General features: G+C 41.4%; 1 protein-coding gene across 5 annotated transcripts in view; it reads left to right on the forward strand.

Moving 5' to 3' along the window:
* The window catches only part of LOC117227244 (LIM domain only protein 3), a 126,978-nt gene extending 114,644 nt beyond the window's left edge, over positions 1–12,334 (forward strand). For 3 of the 5 annotated variants that reach the window (XM_033482334.2, XM_076519496.1, XM_033482333.2), the window contains exons 4-5: positions 2,311–2,551; positions 5,183–7,641. In XM_033482334.2, the coding sequence (XP_033338225.1) occupies positions 2,311–2,551; positions 5,183–5,341 (400 nt within the window). In that variant the 3' untranslated portion in view covers positions 5,342–7,641. Of the gene's footprint in view, positions 1–2,310; positions 2,552–5,182; positions 7,642–7,678 lie in introns of those variants that run through there. The other 2 variants (XR_013032858.1, XM_033482335.2) reach the window with 2 other exon arrangements.
* Positions 12,335–14,593: the final 2,259 nt, after the last annotated feature.

Below are 14,593 nucleotides of genomic sequence, written 5' to 3' on the forward strand. Positions count from 1 at the left end.
TAAAAATACATCTTATATTTTATTGTGCTATCTGTCATCGCTCTACCTATTTAAAAATGTTAATATTGTCGAGTCGAAGATTTGATAAATTCGGTCTGCACAACTACCTTGCCGACACTCTCAGACTATAGTATAGAATTAGTATAAGAAAACGTGTTCAGCCATGCGACTTGAGCGAGTCAGTACAGGGTGTTCCAAAAATATCTCATAATGCGAGAATTGGAGGTTCCTGATGTCACTTGAAGCAACTTTTTCCTTAGCGAAAATGCAATCCGCGGCTTCGTTTACGAGTTATTAACGAAAAACACTGACCAATAAGAGGCGAGCTCGGTTGGCGCGAGGCGGCCCAGCCAACAAGCGCGCGAAGCCCACTTCCGCACATTGGCTCGGCCATCTCGCGCCAGCTGATCTCGCCAGTCATTGGTCACTGTTTTTCGTTGATAACTCGTAAACGAAGCTGTGTATTACATTTTCGCTAAGGAAAAAGTTGCTTCAAATGACATCAGGAACTCCCATTTCCGGATTGCGAGACATTTTTGGAGCACCCTATATAGTACCGAATGTAGCGATTCAAGAGGACAGTGCTCATGAACGATCAGTTATCCAGACATGGATTGCAACAATTTTGTCACTGTAAAGTAGGCAGTACATCTTTCATTCGAAGTTCGATAGAATGACTAGAAAATATCGCACATCAAAGTTTAATTGGTCATCGTAAAAGAGAGGTTTCGATCTTGAAATCTATGCTAGGATCAGTCGTGGAAAACATTTTCCAATGTATTTACAGAGATTTTAATCTGTAATATCTTTCAGAAAGAGCATGTCTCCAGTTTCCCACCTGTTATATTATGTAAAAATACGTTACAAGAAAATGAACAATACGTGACGTAGAAGCTTCAAGCTTTAAAATGAGTCCAGACACGTTGTTGTACGATACGCTTTCATGAAATTATAACAGTACAAATATTGATAATTTGACAACAATCGGAAACGCTGCGTACGTTAATTAGCGACTTTTACGTTCAAGTAAACGGCACACAAGCAAAGTCGACTCGAAAACACGATTTCGGGGAAATTGTAAGTTACGTAATAATAAACATGGGTTCGAATTTTGCTAGTACACAGTAGTCGGGGAAGCGGCAATTTGTGGACAAAAGTAAATTTTGTCAACTTTTACATTAAAAAAATTTTTTTTTCTTTCGAAGTGAGAAAGTATCGAAGTTTCAAGATCCAAAATGTTAGTTCCTCCGGATAATCTCCACGATGCCGGAATAACGTTACAGAAAGGAAACCTTCAAATCGAAACTAAAATGGAATGTGTGTAATACATAGTTCTACATGTCAACTACAATTCAGTTATTTATGCATTTCACGAGACCTTTTTAATTCATGAAGAGCAAACGTCAATTTTTACCAATTTGAACTTTGAGGAAGCATATACAAATTTGATTAAAGGTGATAAACATCGGACTTCATTTTAACTTTCAAGTGCAAATACTTGTAAATGTGAATTCTGTGTAGATTTTAACAAGCAGAAGTTCGCAGAACGATCTGTGTCTGGTCCAATGTGATTGTAGTCGGACTGAAACTTGCAATGATTTTTCACAAATTTCCAATAATTATTTGGTACCAATATAATTTCAGTATTCATTTTCTCATTCAGCTCATCAGTATTCATTTTCTTATAAATTGTAATTCTTATAAATTTTTGTTTTACAGAGTGTCCCATAATTATGTTAACGCCCGGAAAGGGGTGATTCCTGAGGTAATTTGAAGTAACATTTTCCTTAGCGAAAATGCAATCCGCGGCTTTGTTTATGAGTTATTAACAAAAAACAGTGACCAATGAGAGGCGAGATCAGCTGACGCGAGGCGATCGAGCCAAAGAGCGGAACTAGGCTTTAAGCGGTTGTTGGCTCGACCGTCTTGCGAAAGCCGAGCTCGCTTCTCATTGGTTATTGTTTTTTTTTGCTAATAACTCGTAAACAAAGCCGCGGATTGAATCTTCGCTACGGAAAAAGTTTCTTCAAATGACCTTAGGAATCACATTTTTTCGGGTTTTAACATAATTACGGGACATCCTGTATATAATTACTGCTTCCTTGACTAGCGTGCGAAGGAACTGTACCGCGATAAAGCGGGGAAAGCAGAAGAAGCATCGCTAGGTTTCATCTGCGAGCATGACAGTGTCGCCGTCAGCCGGCGACGTGCTCGTGGGCTGGCAGATAATGATCTGGTCGCGCGGAAACTCGGCGATTCGCGGGTCCGGGCGATCAACAAAGCTGCGACACTGGCTGCTTCTGTTTGCAGGTTTTGCGTAGGCGATCGATTCTACCTGAACGAGAACAAAATTCTCTGCGAGTACGATTACGAGGAGATGCTGGCGTTCGCCAATATGTCAGTACAAACACCCGCTTCGCTGGCGTACATCAAAAGGCAACTGCCCCCAACGCCGACGCCGCCAGGCCAGAACATGCATCCTGGTCACAATCCACAGCAACCTCATCAGGGACTTGGCCAGTCGGTGGGTCAACATAATCACGCGTCGAACGTAAGTTAAGAGAGGCGGAACGTTTGAAGCGTTTCACGTGCGCCTGCATGAAATCGGCCGTGCTTTTGTCGTTGTTATTGATAGGAAGAGTGCCCCGCGTTTTAATTGTACTATAGCAAGACCTCTGCACCATCCTCTCTATCACCGATTATCCCCCATGTTTGTGATGCAAAACGCGCGTTCTTTGACGCTATCGTGCCTTCGTCGATCGCTGTGCTACCAGTTTCACGGGATGGATTAAGACACTAATTGGAGTCGGTCGTTCATCGACTCCGCTCGGAACGAATACGCTATCAAGTCTGCATAATATCATTCTTCGATCCAATGGCCTCGATCGCTGGCTATAAGAGCAATCAGATACCAGTCTGGAAAATTACCAATCAATTTGGACGTCCTTTTGATTACCCAATAGCGGGGAAGATATTGGAATTCCCAGTTAGATGTAGTAAAATTGACGGTCGATCTTCAAACTGTTTTCATACGAGTAAAACGATCCTTGAACGTTAATTATTGTTATTATCCTGTATTTTACGAGCTCTGCAAGCCCTTTTGAAATACTGTTTAGACAGAGATACGTGAAGCCCTAAGGAGACGGCAGAGAAATATTGAAAATACCGGAAAGATCGTTTAGTTTATTCGCAATTCTAGCCATTCTAGCCATTCCAGCCTAGCAAGGTTCTGCCTTCTATCGATATGAATTAACTTAACGTACTTCAGTTTATCGAATGATCGTTGCAATCGTTCCCTTATGCATCTATTTCTGGTATCATGTTTATGAAACTTGTTTTACCTGCTTTGATTTCTACCGTTAGCTTCCTTAACATGCTGTCTGCCGCGAGATAACCCGGCGTATTACACCGTCTTATTTTATATTATGGTTTCCGTAATGAATGGATATAGTATGCACACGTTCTCATATTGGTTATACGAACCATCAAAAATATTCACTTGCCACTAACGTAAGACATGATGTTACAAAACAGAAAATCGTTTATGGATTATCAATGTGTTTATAGTTAACTCGCAGAGATAGATAAGAAAATCACGTTCGCGGAGTATTTAACTATAAAAAGCATCGTTTTAAGAATTGGTACAATTTCATTGGTTTGTGTTTAACGTGTAATGTTTGATCGTAAAATAAGTTTCTGAAAAGCCGTATATGTTGCGGGATACGTTGATAAAAAGATTAAGAGAAAAGTCAAAGAACAAGAAACCAATATGTGAAAGTAACTGTCGTCTTGTTTGCTCCAAAAGAACTTTCGCTTCAATCAATGTCTCGCCTAACTATCTTTCAACACGTCGATTATTATGCTAACCGCAAATACTTGACAAAATTTTTTGTCTAACTTTATAACTTCAATATCTTAAAACTGATACAAAAAGATGCATTTCCCGCAAGTTTCGACTTTATCTTTCTTGTTTGTATCACGAAGATGCGTAACAAACGCTGTGACAAGGTTGCGGATCTTTTTTGAACTCGTGGCATCTACATTAAGCTATCTATGCTAGCTAAAATTACGCAATTTTATTTGACAATGCTGTGAAGGATCTTGAAGTAAAGGGTTTTTCAGCAAGAATGCTACAATAATGCTATTAAATGAAACAAAAAGTATGTAAGATGCCAATGACTTATTTATATCACATTCATATATATTTAATAACATTACCTTTTTTTGAGACGACAAAGTATCTAAGTTGTTCACTTAATTAATAAATTGTCGCCAATTGACTGAAATAAATTGCTATTACATTAGGAACAACAGAAAGGTTAATTAAGAAATATTGTCAAAAATATTGCTGAATAAAGATCAGAATTGTTACAAGCAACTTCAATAGTACAGTTGCGAAAGTGATCCGCCGTCTGATGGTTAATGATGAAACACAATATCGTTCAAATATCCGCCACGGTTACGATTACAGGGATGGATCCGATGAATTCAATTTTTCTTGTCTTCTTCACACCAATCAGCTCGAATATCACGAATAAATGGTAACTGGTAAATAAACGGTAACGAATCGAATGGTAGCTTCTCATGTTGATTCTCAAGTCGCCTAAATTGTGTGAGCTGTTGGCACGAACCAAATGAAAAAGAAAAATGAATAAAAAATGTTTCTTGAGAGAAATTTTTAAAAAATTTTTCACTAATCGTTCGATTGTGGATCGAGCAGGACAGTTGCGATGACCATACATTGGATGAAGCGCACACGAAATTGTTGCAACTTGGCGAGAACTCTCATAATAAATTTGAGTAATTTGTAAACGTTGTTCCAGTATGTACATATTCCTTCACGGTCGAATGGCACAGAACGTAGCAAATCAAAATCTAAAAAGAAATAGAAGCAACTGCCAAATACGTGAACACAAGCACGTTAAAAAATGTAGCGATCCTACTGAAAAACCCTTTAGCATTTATTACTCCGTGTTGTATCAGGTGATAGCTAACACGGTATTAATTATAATTCTTAATTCTTAATTAATAATTCTAGCTACGGTACGCTTTCTAGTTTTTCTTTTTTCGTATCGCGAGATCTTTGCCGATTGTCAGCCCCAACGTGTCACTAGTAATTTCCATTCCCGTTCGCACCCTTTTCCAAGAGTTTTTGGTAACAGAGATGAATTAACGGCTGCAGGGACAAATGTCGGGGAGCACGCCGACAGCGAACGGTGGGACGGCCATAGGCGTGGGCGGTCCGAGGGCTCCCGGCGACATGAACAACAACGGGCTGTCCGGTCCCGCTCTGGGCCCGGTGAAACCTCCGCCAATGTCCGTGCAGGCGTCGACCAGCTGAAACGAGTTGTCGCCTCCCTTGAAGAAGCTCAGGTGTCTCAGCGGTTACTAAAGCTGCCCGGCGGACCGAAGCTAAGGACGTTGACGACGGAGCGGAGACCGGAGAATAGAGAGCGAGCGCGAGAGAAAAAGGCAGATGGAGACGGAGAGCACGACAGAGTGAGTGCGAGAAAGCGAAAGAGGAAGAGAGAGAGAGAGAGAGAGAGAGAGAGAGAGAGAGAGATAGGGAAAGAGAGAAACTCGCCCATCGCGAGTGAACTAGAATGAGATGAGTAGGGGAGGGTGAGGGGGGTCGCGAGGATCGCGATTCCTTGCGAAACCGAAGAGAAAATGAAAGCCGACTTTCGGCGATGTTGAACGCCACAGGTCGCATCGAACGTTTCTACGAGACTTTTGTCGAGAGGCTCGGGATTAATCACTGTGATCGCGAAGAATGTGAACAAATTTAACGGAGGATTTGTTGATTAAATTAGGTCCGTACGATCATATTTGGACGTGTACACACGGAGACACTGACAAACGTGTACGCACACGCACCTTACACAAAACACTTATACTACACCTCCACATGTACAGACAGAACGCGTCTTGTAATATATGGTACCGACGTGTAACGATAAGATAGACGATTCATGTAAGATATATTTCTAGCGTGGAGCGGTGCGAGTGATCAGAGGCGTATGTGTGCCCAAGTGAGAGAAAGAGAGAGAGAGAGTGTGTGTGTGAGAAAGAGAGTGAGCGAGAGAGAGAGAGAGAGAGAGCGAGAGAAAGCGTGTTTGCGAACGTAGCAGAGTCCTCTTGTAAATATCCGAGATCGTCGACTCTGCAACCCCGAGAGACTATCAGTATACGCAGACCAATCGGTGATTTTTAAACGGTATTCGTGATTCGTCGCTATTCGACGCAGTAGCTAATCGAGCAGACGAGAACACGCCGGAGAGGAGAGGAGGATCCGGCGGTCGAATCGCGAAACAGAGGGGCGTCGAGATGACGAGGAATCGATTGCCGGACACTTCGAACGACCGCGGCGAACGTGCGAATCGTTGAGTCGTCGTTAAGTTCCATTTGTTCTTCGACTATCGGATTACCGTTCCGCGATCGTTAAGAGTGTTTGTTCCATCGTTCGGTACGGTCGAGGCGCGATCCGCAGCGCGCGCACACAGTGTTCTCGATTAGGCGAATACGACGAATCCCGAGGGGTCTCCGAATCGCGGTATACGAGCCGAAAACGAGGCGCAATTGTTCAAGACGGTTGATACCAAAGATTAACGATAGAAGAAGAGTTTCGATGCTCGCTCGCAGGCAGACGGGCGACGGGCGACTTTCCGGACCTCGGCGAATTCGCGGAACGGCCGGCGATTTCGACGTGTCTGCTCGAAGCGGACTGAATCGGCTGCTCGCGGAGGGTGCGCGAGAAGTTCGTTGGGTCAGCTTCGCCCAGTGACCTCGAACAGTCGATTAATTCCGCTTCCGAATCGCGGCCTATCGGGATCGCGTCGTTTCCCGCTCGAAGCATCGAGCCGAACGCGCGTGGCCGACTTGTTCGCGTTGAAACGTCTGCCGGACGAGGGGCTTAGTCGCGGCTTTACGCTTTAATGCCAAAAACAGGCTGGAGAAGAAGAGGCGAACGGAGATGAGGGCGACACTATACCAAATCACGGCTTAGATGAACGAAGAACGACAAGCGCGCTGATGCCAGATCCGACCCGCGTCGATCGACGAAGCGAGAATCGCGCACGACGATCCTGGAAAACTTCCCTGGCCGTGGAGACTAGTTGCGTTCGTCTTTCCTCCGCCTCTGAAAATGATCTCACGCCCGTCGTAGCTGCGGGTCACGGAACTTTTCCATGGATCGCGGGACGATCCTTCCAGTTGTAAATTATTCTGGATCGCGAGCAAAATTTGAAACCATCGTATCGATTAAGTACAAAGACGTTACGGAGAGATAGGTAGAGGCAGACGAAGAGAAAAAGCGCGACAGGGAGAACGAGGGAGGTAGAGAGAGACAGAGAGCGTGCGTGCGTGCGTGCGTGCCGTGAGTGTGTGTGTGCGTGCATGGGCGCGAGAAAGCGAGAGTAAAAGTGAGAATAAAAGCTGTTGCACCAGCTGTGAGATAGAGAAAGAGAGAAAAGAAACAACCGTCGCTGTACGACGTTAAGAGATGCGAGCTCTTTCCTCTTTTTTTATCAATCTGTATATAAATATCATTTATTAGCGCACTAATAACGTATTTACGGATCGCCTCGTTAGAGGCCGCCCCATTACTACCGAGAAAATATAACATTCTTATAAACACAAAAACATACTGCCTTTCAACCGCATCATCTCTCACTTCCAGGGTCCAAGGCAGCGATGGAGACCAGCCACGGGCGTACGACGCGCCGCGCCAGGTTTGTCTGTTTCTACTTTATTTATGGACCTTAACCCGACATTAGCCAGATCCTCCCACGTCTTATTCGATGGAACCCGGTCGCCGTTTGCCGCAGGAGAATCGACGAGACGCAAAATCGTGTCGCGCCGCGAGATCCGCTGATTTGTGGGGGCCGTATTGTCCGCATGCTACAGGGAAATATCCAGAACCGAGACGGCACGTTCCAACGAGGGGCGGGATATCGCGGGGTTGGGTTGGCAGGGAAAGGGGTGAGGGAGAAACAGCCAGGGGGAGGCAACACGATTTCCCTAATGCCTTCCAGCCCACGGAGTTGAATGTTATTATGCACGGTGAAGACTTTATAATAGGACGTTGAAACTCTTTAAAACTCGCGATCCCGTTCTGCTTCGCTCCGCTTTGCTCTGCTAGCCGCGCACACCAAATTCTACCCCCGTGTCGTTTGTCCCCGAAAATTCCCGGCGAACGTTCTGATTTAAACAATTTCGAGCGCTCACCGGAAATTTCGGTGTATCCAATCTTTCAGTGGAAAGCGTCGCCCGATCGGGTATGTACATTTATACAGTTTTAATCATTAGTGGACCACGAAACGACTGAGAAGATAAAAATATTTCAAACGGACATGGTTTTTTCATGCTTTACGTTCGTTTACCTTGGCTTATTAATTATATTGTAATTGATCGAAGAGTACATCGTGTACACAAGTTTCATTGTGAAGTAGTTAATTTTAAAAAATATTTATCTTTTAAATATCTATATAGAAATATATATTAACATTTATGTTTGTTTTTGCATTAGTAATGCAGTAATCAATTTTATTCGTTTTAATATGTCTATTTTCACGTGTTTGGAAGCATTCCAATTTCAACGAATAAATTAATTAATACCTATTTTCTCAAATTGTTGACTGTTTCCTTTAAATATTCTAAAATGATGTGATTGGCTGTGTATAACAAAATATTTTCTTGGAAACTGTAGAAACTGTGAAAAAATCTTTTCTACTGAAATAGCACTATTTTAATTTAAAAGAATTAAAAGAAGATTTAAAAGAAATAAATTGGTTTTTGATATTGAAGTGAATTTTTGATATTGTTAAATTTTACATATCCATCAATTCACACAGATTTATAAGAATCGAGATTATTTGATGAGAATGAAGCTTGAATAATTTTTATACGTTATTAATGCATCATGTTTCACAGTTTATTTATTATTGTGACTTGGAGTCATCGAGAACGTATAAAACGTACAATAATTCGTCTCGTTACAGAGACTTTTCCATCTATTATATTTAGAAGTAACAATTGATATGAATGTAATATACATATCAGTTTCCATTTTTATCGACACTTTCATCGACTTACGGATGGAGAGTGCTCAAATATAAGTAAAAAAGTACATAAATGTTTCATTAAGGAGGTCTGGAACTGGTACTTACTATCAGCGTATAACTAAATATGTAGCGTGTTCGTCTATTATTCACTGATTCTACTTCATCTAAATATACGGTCTTGCTACTTCTTAGCAACCTTTCCGAGTCAATCGATGAATATTTAACATAAAAATCAGCCAGACCCCTTAACCCGTCTGCAGCCGTCAATATTCATAGCCCACGAATATTTAAAATAAGCTCCTTCGAAAATTCTGTCTCGAACGAAGAAATATCATTCATTCCTCCAATTAGTTTATAGATACAGCGACTCGCTCGATTTGTAGTTGCATCTCATATCTGTCCTATTAATCCAAATTCACCTCCTCGACGTCTGCAACCGCGAAACGAAAGCTGTCACATGGATGATGGTCGATAAAAAAAAGTACGTGTTAACATTTTTCAGAAAACTATCATCTCTCAGTAATAGATAAAGCACGTCATCATTCGCCTAAGGTTCCGTTTATCAGTCAAAAAAGTTTAACGGTGTTTCTAAAATAACGAAGTACAATTATGTTCGAAATTGATATGGAATCGCTAAAATTTTTGAACTTTAACGCAAATGCGGTATGGATTCCAGTCGTTCAATTATTTCCAAATCTTGCAAATATCATTTTTTTTCTCAAACAGTGTTATCATTTATGAGAATAAGACCAGAAAAATTAGAAAGTCGAAAAATAAGTACTACATTAATATATGTATACAGCGGATTTCCGTATAACACGATAATGCGTCAATGTGTTAGGGGAAATCGTGTCGCACGAAAATTCTCTTTTTATAACACAAAGAATATTGCTATCTTGTATGAGCAAAAACATTTTGTTCCATACAAATTCAGCGAAAGAAGTAACTTAACAAATTCGCTGTTAACTTTATAATTTATTTCATTTGTCTTTTTAACATTTTGACGTGTATAGATTACATTGTAACACGTTGAGCGCCGCGTCGATCACATGCGGGTGATACTAATTTTTGATTAATTTTGAAAATTTATTTTCATTGTAATATTATTATCATATTCGAACAAACTGAATTTGACTAGGATGCTTCCAATGCGAAAGAGTTCTAATGTCGTTCGCTACGATCAATTTTAACTTTCTACTTTCGGTTTAATCGATTAAGCTGCTTTGACTCTGTGGGAATTTTAGTGATTGATTGTTGACGTTGAACGTGTTAAGACATAAGTCGAAGTGTTCGAAAATGTGACTTGTGTCACTATGATCCTAACGCACTTAATTATAACGAGCGTTATTATGTAGTTATACTTAGTTATACAGAATTACAAAAACACTTTCGTAGTGTTATGATCGTTAATCATTGTCCGAGTAGACCAAAGTTACATTCTGACGCTCCGTACTACTGTAATTAGCAGTTTACACATTTCAATTTTTTTTTAATTTTTAAGGTTTATACATTTTAATTTTTTTAATTTTTTCAGTTTACACATTTTAATTTTTTAAATTTTTTTTTGTAGGGTCGTGGAGTCGGTTACTGTGGGATTGTACAATTGCTGTGCCATATTAACTTTGTATTTATCGAATAAGACATTTTATTAAAAAATAAACAAAATAAAAGAATACAAAATCTAATATATCTTACTCGATAAATAGTAAGTTAAATATGTCCGAAAAGAAACCAATGGCACAGCAATTGGTCATCCCACTACCCTATAATAAAATTAAAATGTGTAAACGCGAACCACAAATTACTTTGGAATAGCACGCTATACAAGAAACGCGTTGTACGAAAACGGTGGTCGTAAAATTTTTCGCGCGTTGTAGGAATTCGCGGTTCTAGGAACTGGAGTACAGTGTAGCCTCTTAACATCAATTTACCGACATTTCTCCTCAAAGGTTGCGAGCAATGAAATTCTCTAAATACTGGACACTGTAAAACGTGGAAGCACGCGGCTGTAACAAATATCATCGTTGTCGACTGATCGTTCCCGGTATCAAGGATCTCGGCTAACGGGGCGCGTGCTCGTTGTGCCGAGCAGATCCCCACCCCCATTTCGCGCGAGCGGGGATCGCTGTCGGTGGGCGCGCGCATAAATTAATCGGTCAGCACGCGAACGGGCCTGAAAGGTAACGCGAATCTGAATCGCTGTTTGCTTCGGTTCAACCGCCCGCTTTGTTGACCCGGCTCGCATTAATCACCTCGCGGCGGCGGGGGCTGCGGAGAAAACGGGGATGCAGAGTCGGGCCGGGGCTGGCAGGAACGCGGCCGAGTAGGGGAAAGAAAAGCAGAACCCCTTAAAATAATCTGGCTCGAAATGAAATCAGCCAAGGCAATTTCCAGCCCCTGTACCCAACGGTGATGTTAACAGCGCCGGCGGTTTTATCCACCCACTCCGGCCGTCCCTGATTCCAGCGCGGTGCAACCGACAAATGACGACGCGGCAACCCCCTTGCGGCGGCTCACGGAATTAAAGATCCCGAGATAAGGGTGTCATCCTTCGCTATGCATTATGTGTTCGGCAAAAAGCTCGCCCTCGGGCTATCCTGACGCCGACTCGTCTCTCTTCCTCGTTCGCACCGTCTCTTTCTGCCTCCTCTCAATTTCCCTTCTGGTCTTCCACCTCCCACCTCTCTCCCTCTCTTTCCACCCTCTCTTTCTCTCTCTCTCCCTCTCCTTGATCTGTCTCGCACTCTTGCTCTCTGTTTCCTATGCGCGCACCCATCTACTCTTCTTCGTGCCTGTTCCCTCGGAGGAGCTTCCAATTAATCTCCCTTGTACCTTTTTTTCCCACCCCGTAGAAGATACCTCGCCATTTGACCAGCTCTATCGGCGCCGCGGAGCCCTCGACATGTGTCAGGCTGCTTTTGTTCGACCTGGCCATCGACAGTAACAGCGCACTGTGACGGAACAACCCGGTAAGTCAGATCGGTTCTTCCACGGATCACGGTTCATCGAGATACCTCTGGAAACGATCGATTCTACGAGGTCAATTCGTGTTACAAGAAACGGCAGAATTTTGCTGAAGTGCATCACCTTTTATGCGACGATTGGTTTCTGGCCAATCGAAGCCATTGATGCGAAATGCGGAGTGGCAAGCGAATGAACGAATTTCAATATTGTATTGCATGTAATGAAATTTTGATTAAGAGATCATTAAAACCCCGCGCTTTCGGTTTCACCGAGGGATATTGTATGCAAATAAATGTATGAAAACAGTATAGTCGTTTATATTGTTTATCGTTTAATATTGGCGAGACTGCTTGGTATTGCCTACTGTTAAAAAGTGCGAACGTCATAAATATCTTTTGATTGAAAATGCAATCTGTAAAATTTTCATACTAAAAGAATTCGAAGAAAAGCGAACGAAATGAACTAAAAAAACCACGTGTCCGAATAATAAAATAGTTGCTTAGTTGCAATGCTACGATAAATTGTGCGTGGATTACTTCAAGTCGAACAGCTCGAATGCGAAATATATCCCTCCGATAGCCGAGTTCAAGTATCGTGGATTCGTATAATCGACGTTCCACTGTATTCTGTAACCTCGACTAGATCTGTGACACGATCGACGACATCCGGATTGAATGGAAGCGATGTTCAAAAGCGCGTGCATTGTTTCGTTCGACGATCGTGGGGTAGCGAACACGAGGTAGACAAGAGTTCGAGGACCCGCTCGAAAGGAGCGAGCGTGTCCTTTTCAAACGGCCGTGTAAAGTAACTCATGAAAGCAACGGGGTGTACAGAGCGCGGGCCGTTATGATCCGGACATCCTTTTCGGTCGAGGCGAATAGAAGTTCGACCACCGTGTACGCTCGTATTTCATGTTTTATCGCTCGAAAACGTCGAGGGTGGGCTATGTCGGCCCTGCTCGACAAACCGCGCACGAAAAGCACGGGAGACGGCCGCGAGAAGTTTGAAGGAGAATAGGCCGCGGCGCTCTCCTCCGTGGCGGATAAGCTAGGACACCTAGATGGAGCTTCGAGGCGTCGACCGTACCGATTGTGCGTAAATTCGAAGACGGTGTCTTTGAAAAAATACACTCCAACCAACTAGGCAGAGTACAGTTTTCACAGATTTTTATTTTTTTTCAACGATCGACGAGTTTTATTTTTTGACAGCAGATGTGTTATGGCTTAAACCTGGAGGTTCATTTGAGTTTGCGATTCTCTTGGTGGGAGCAGCGGAGCTTTTGAGCAAGGACTCGGCAGTTACATTTTTTGGTTATTTAGTTGATATTTAATGGTATTTAATGATGATATTTAATTGATACACTATTGATAGTTGTGTCCATGAATGATCATTTGAGCTAATAAATTTTTTTGTGGAAGCAAAGGATGACCAAGAATTTATTAATTTCATTTCTCAACTATTTTAATCGATTGTTGTATTCGCGAAGAATCCGTTGAGACAGTCGTTCCCTTCGTGAAAGCAACGAAGTTCATGAGCAAGGATTCGTTAATTAAATTTCTGAGCTATTTAGATCTTTTCGTCTAATAAACAAATTTTTTAAGCAAGGATTCGTTCATTACAATTTCAAAATCATTTAATTGATAGTTTCGTTCAGTGATATTAATTCCTGAAAAGCACTATAGAAACTCTCTCTCTATATATTTGTGTTATATAGATATTATTCGCATAAGAAACTTATAGCCAGAATTTTTATTTATGTACTTACAATCAGTAATATATTACATAATGTTCGTACGATAATGTTTCTTGAAATGTATGATAATATTGAAGTGCACATAATATATAAAATTGAAGATAAAATAAAAATATACATTTATATTATTGCATTGTTATGTTATTTTTGCATTTGGTTTATTATACTCTATGACTGTAAATGCAAAAACTTCTATAGTAGAATAGAAATTTTACAAATTTTTTTCAGCAAAAGTAATTAAGTAGATTAAGACATCGCAAAGGCTATTCTTCAATAGTTGAAGTCCACTGCAATGTACTTAGTGAAAAAATGATAGCAACTTCGAATGGCAATACAACTTTTTACAGCTCTCGTGAGTGGATGATTCGTGATCGAAGCCACAGCACCCAGGTTTTTATCGAGTAAAACGTGATCATCCGTTTCATTCTTTAATAACAGCCAAGAAAGTGAGCAAAAAAGTATGCGATCTCTCGACAGAGTTGCTCGGCTAACCGCGCCATGAAAATCCATTCGTTTCCCTCGACAGTTCAACCACTAGTCTCGACATGATACGAGTGAAACAACTGTTTTAATACCGAGTTAGGTACTGTTTGCTATCCGAATCGAGAACTGATATGCTATGAATATATTAAAAAATTATAAGTCTGAACTGTGAGTGATTCTTTCGAATTCTTTTCTTAACATTAGATTTACGGAGCACAAAAAGCAGCTGTTTTATATTAGTTTATACAAGTAACAATAAGACATTTATTCTGATTTTTAATAGGTGTTATTGTAACATTTGCCGTAAGTAACATATTAGGTCTACCGGAAA

The sequence above is a fragment of the Megalopta genalis genome, chromosome 3 (genome assembly GCF_051020955.1).
Source record: "Megalopta genalis isolate 19385.01 chromosome 3, iyMegGena1_principal, whole genome shotgun sequence".
Lineage (NCBI taxonomy): Eukaryota > Metazoa > Arthropoda > Insecta > Hymenoptera > Halictidae > Megalopta > Megalopta genalis.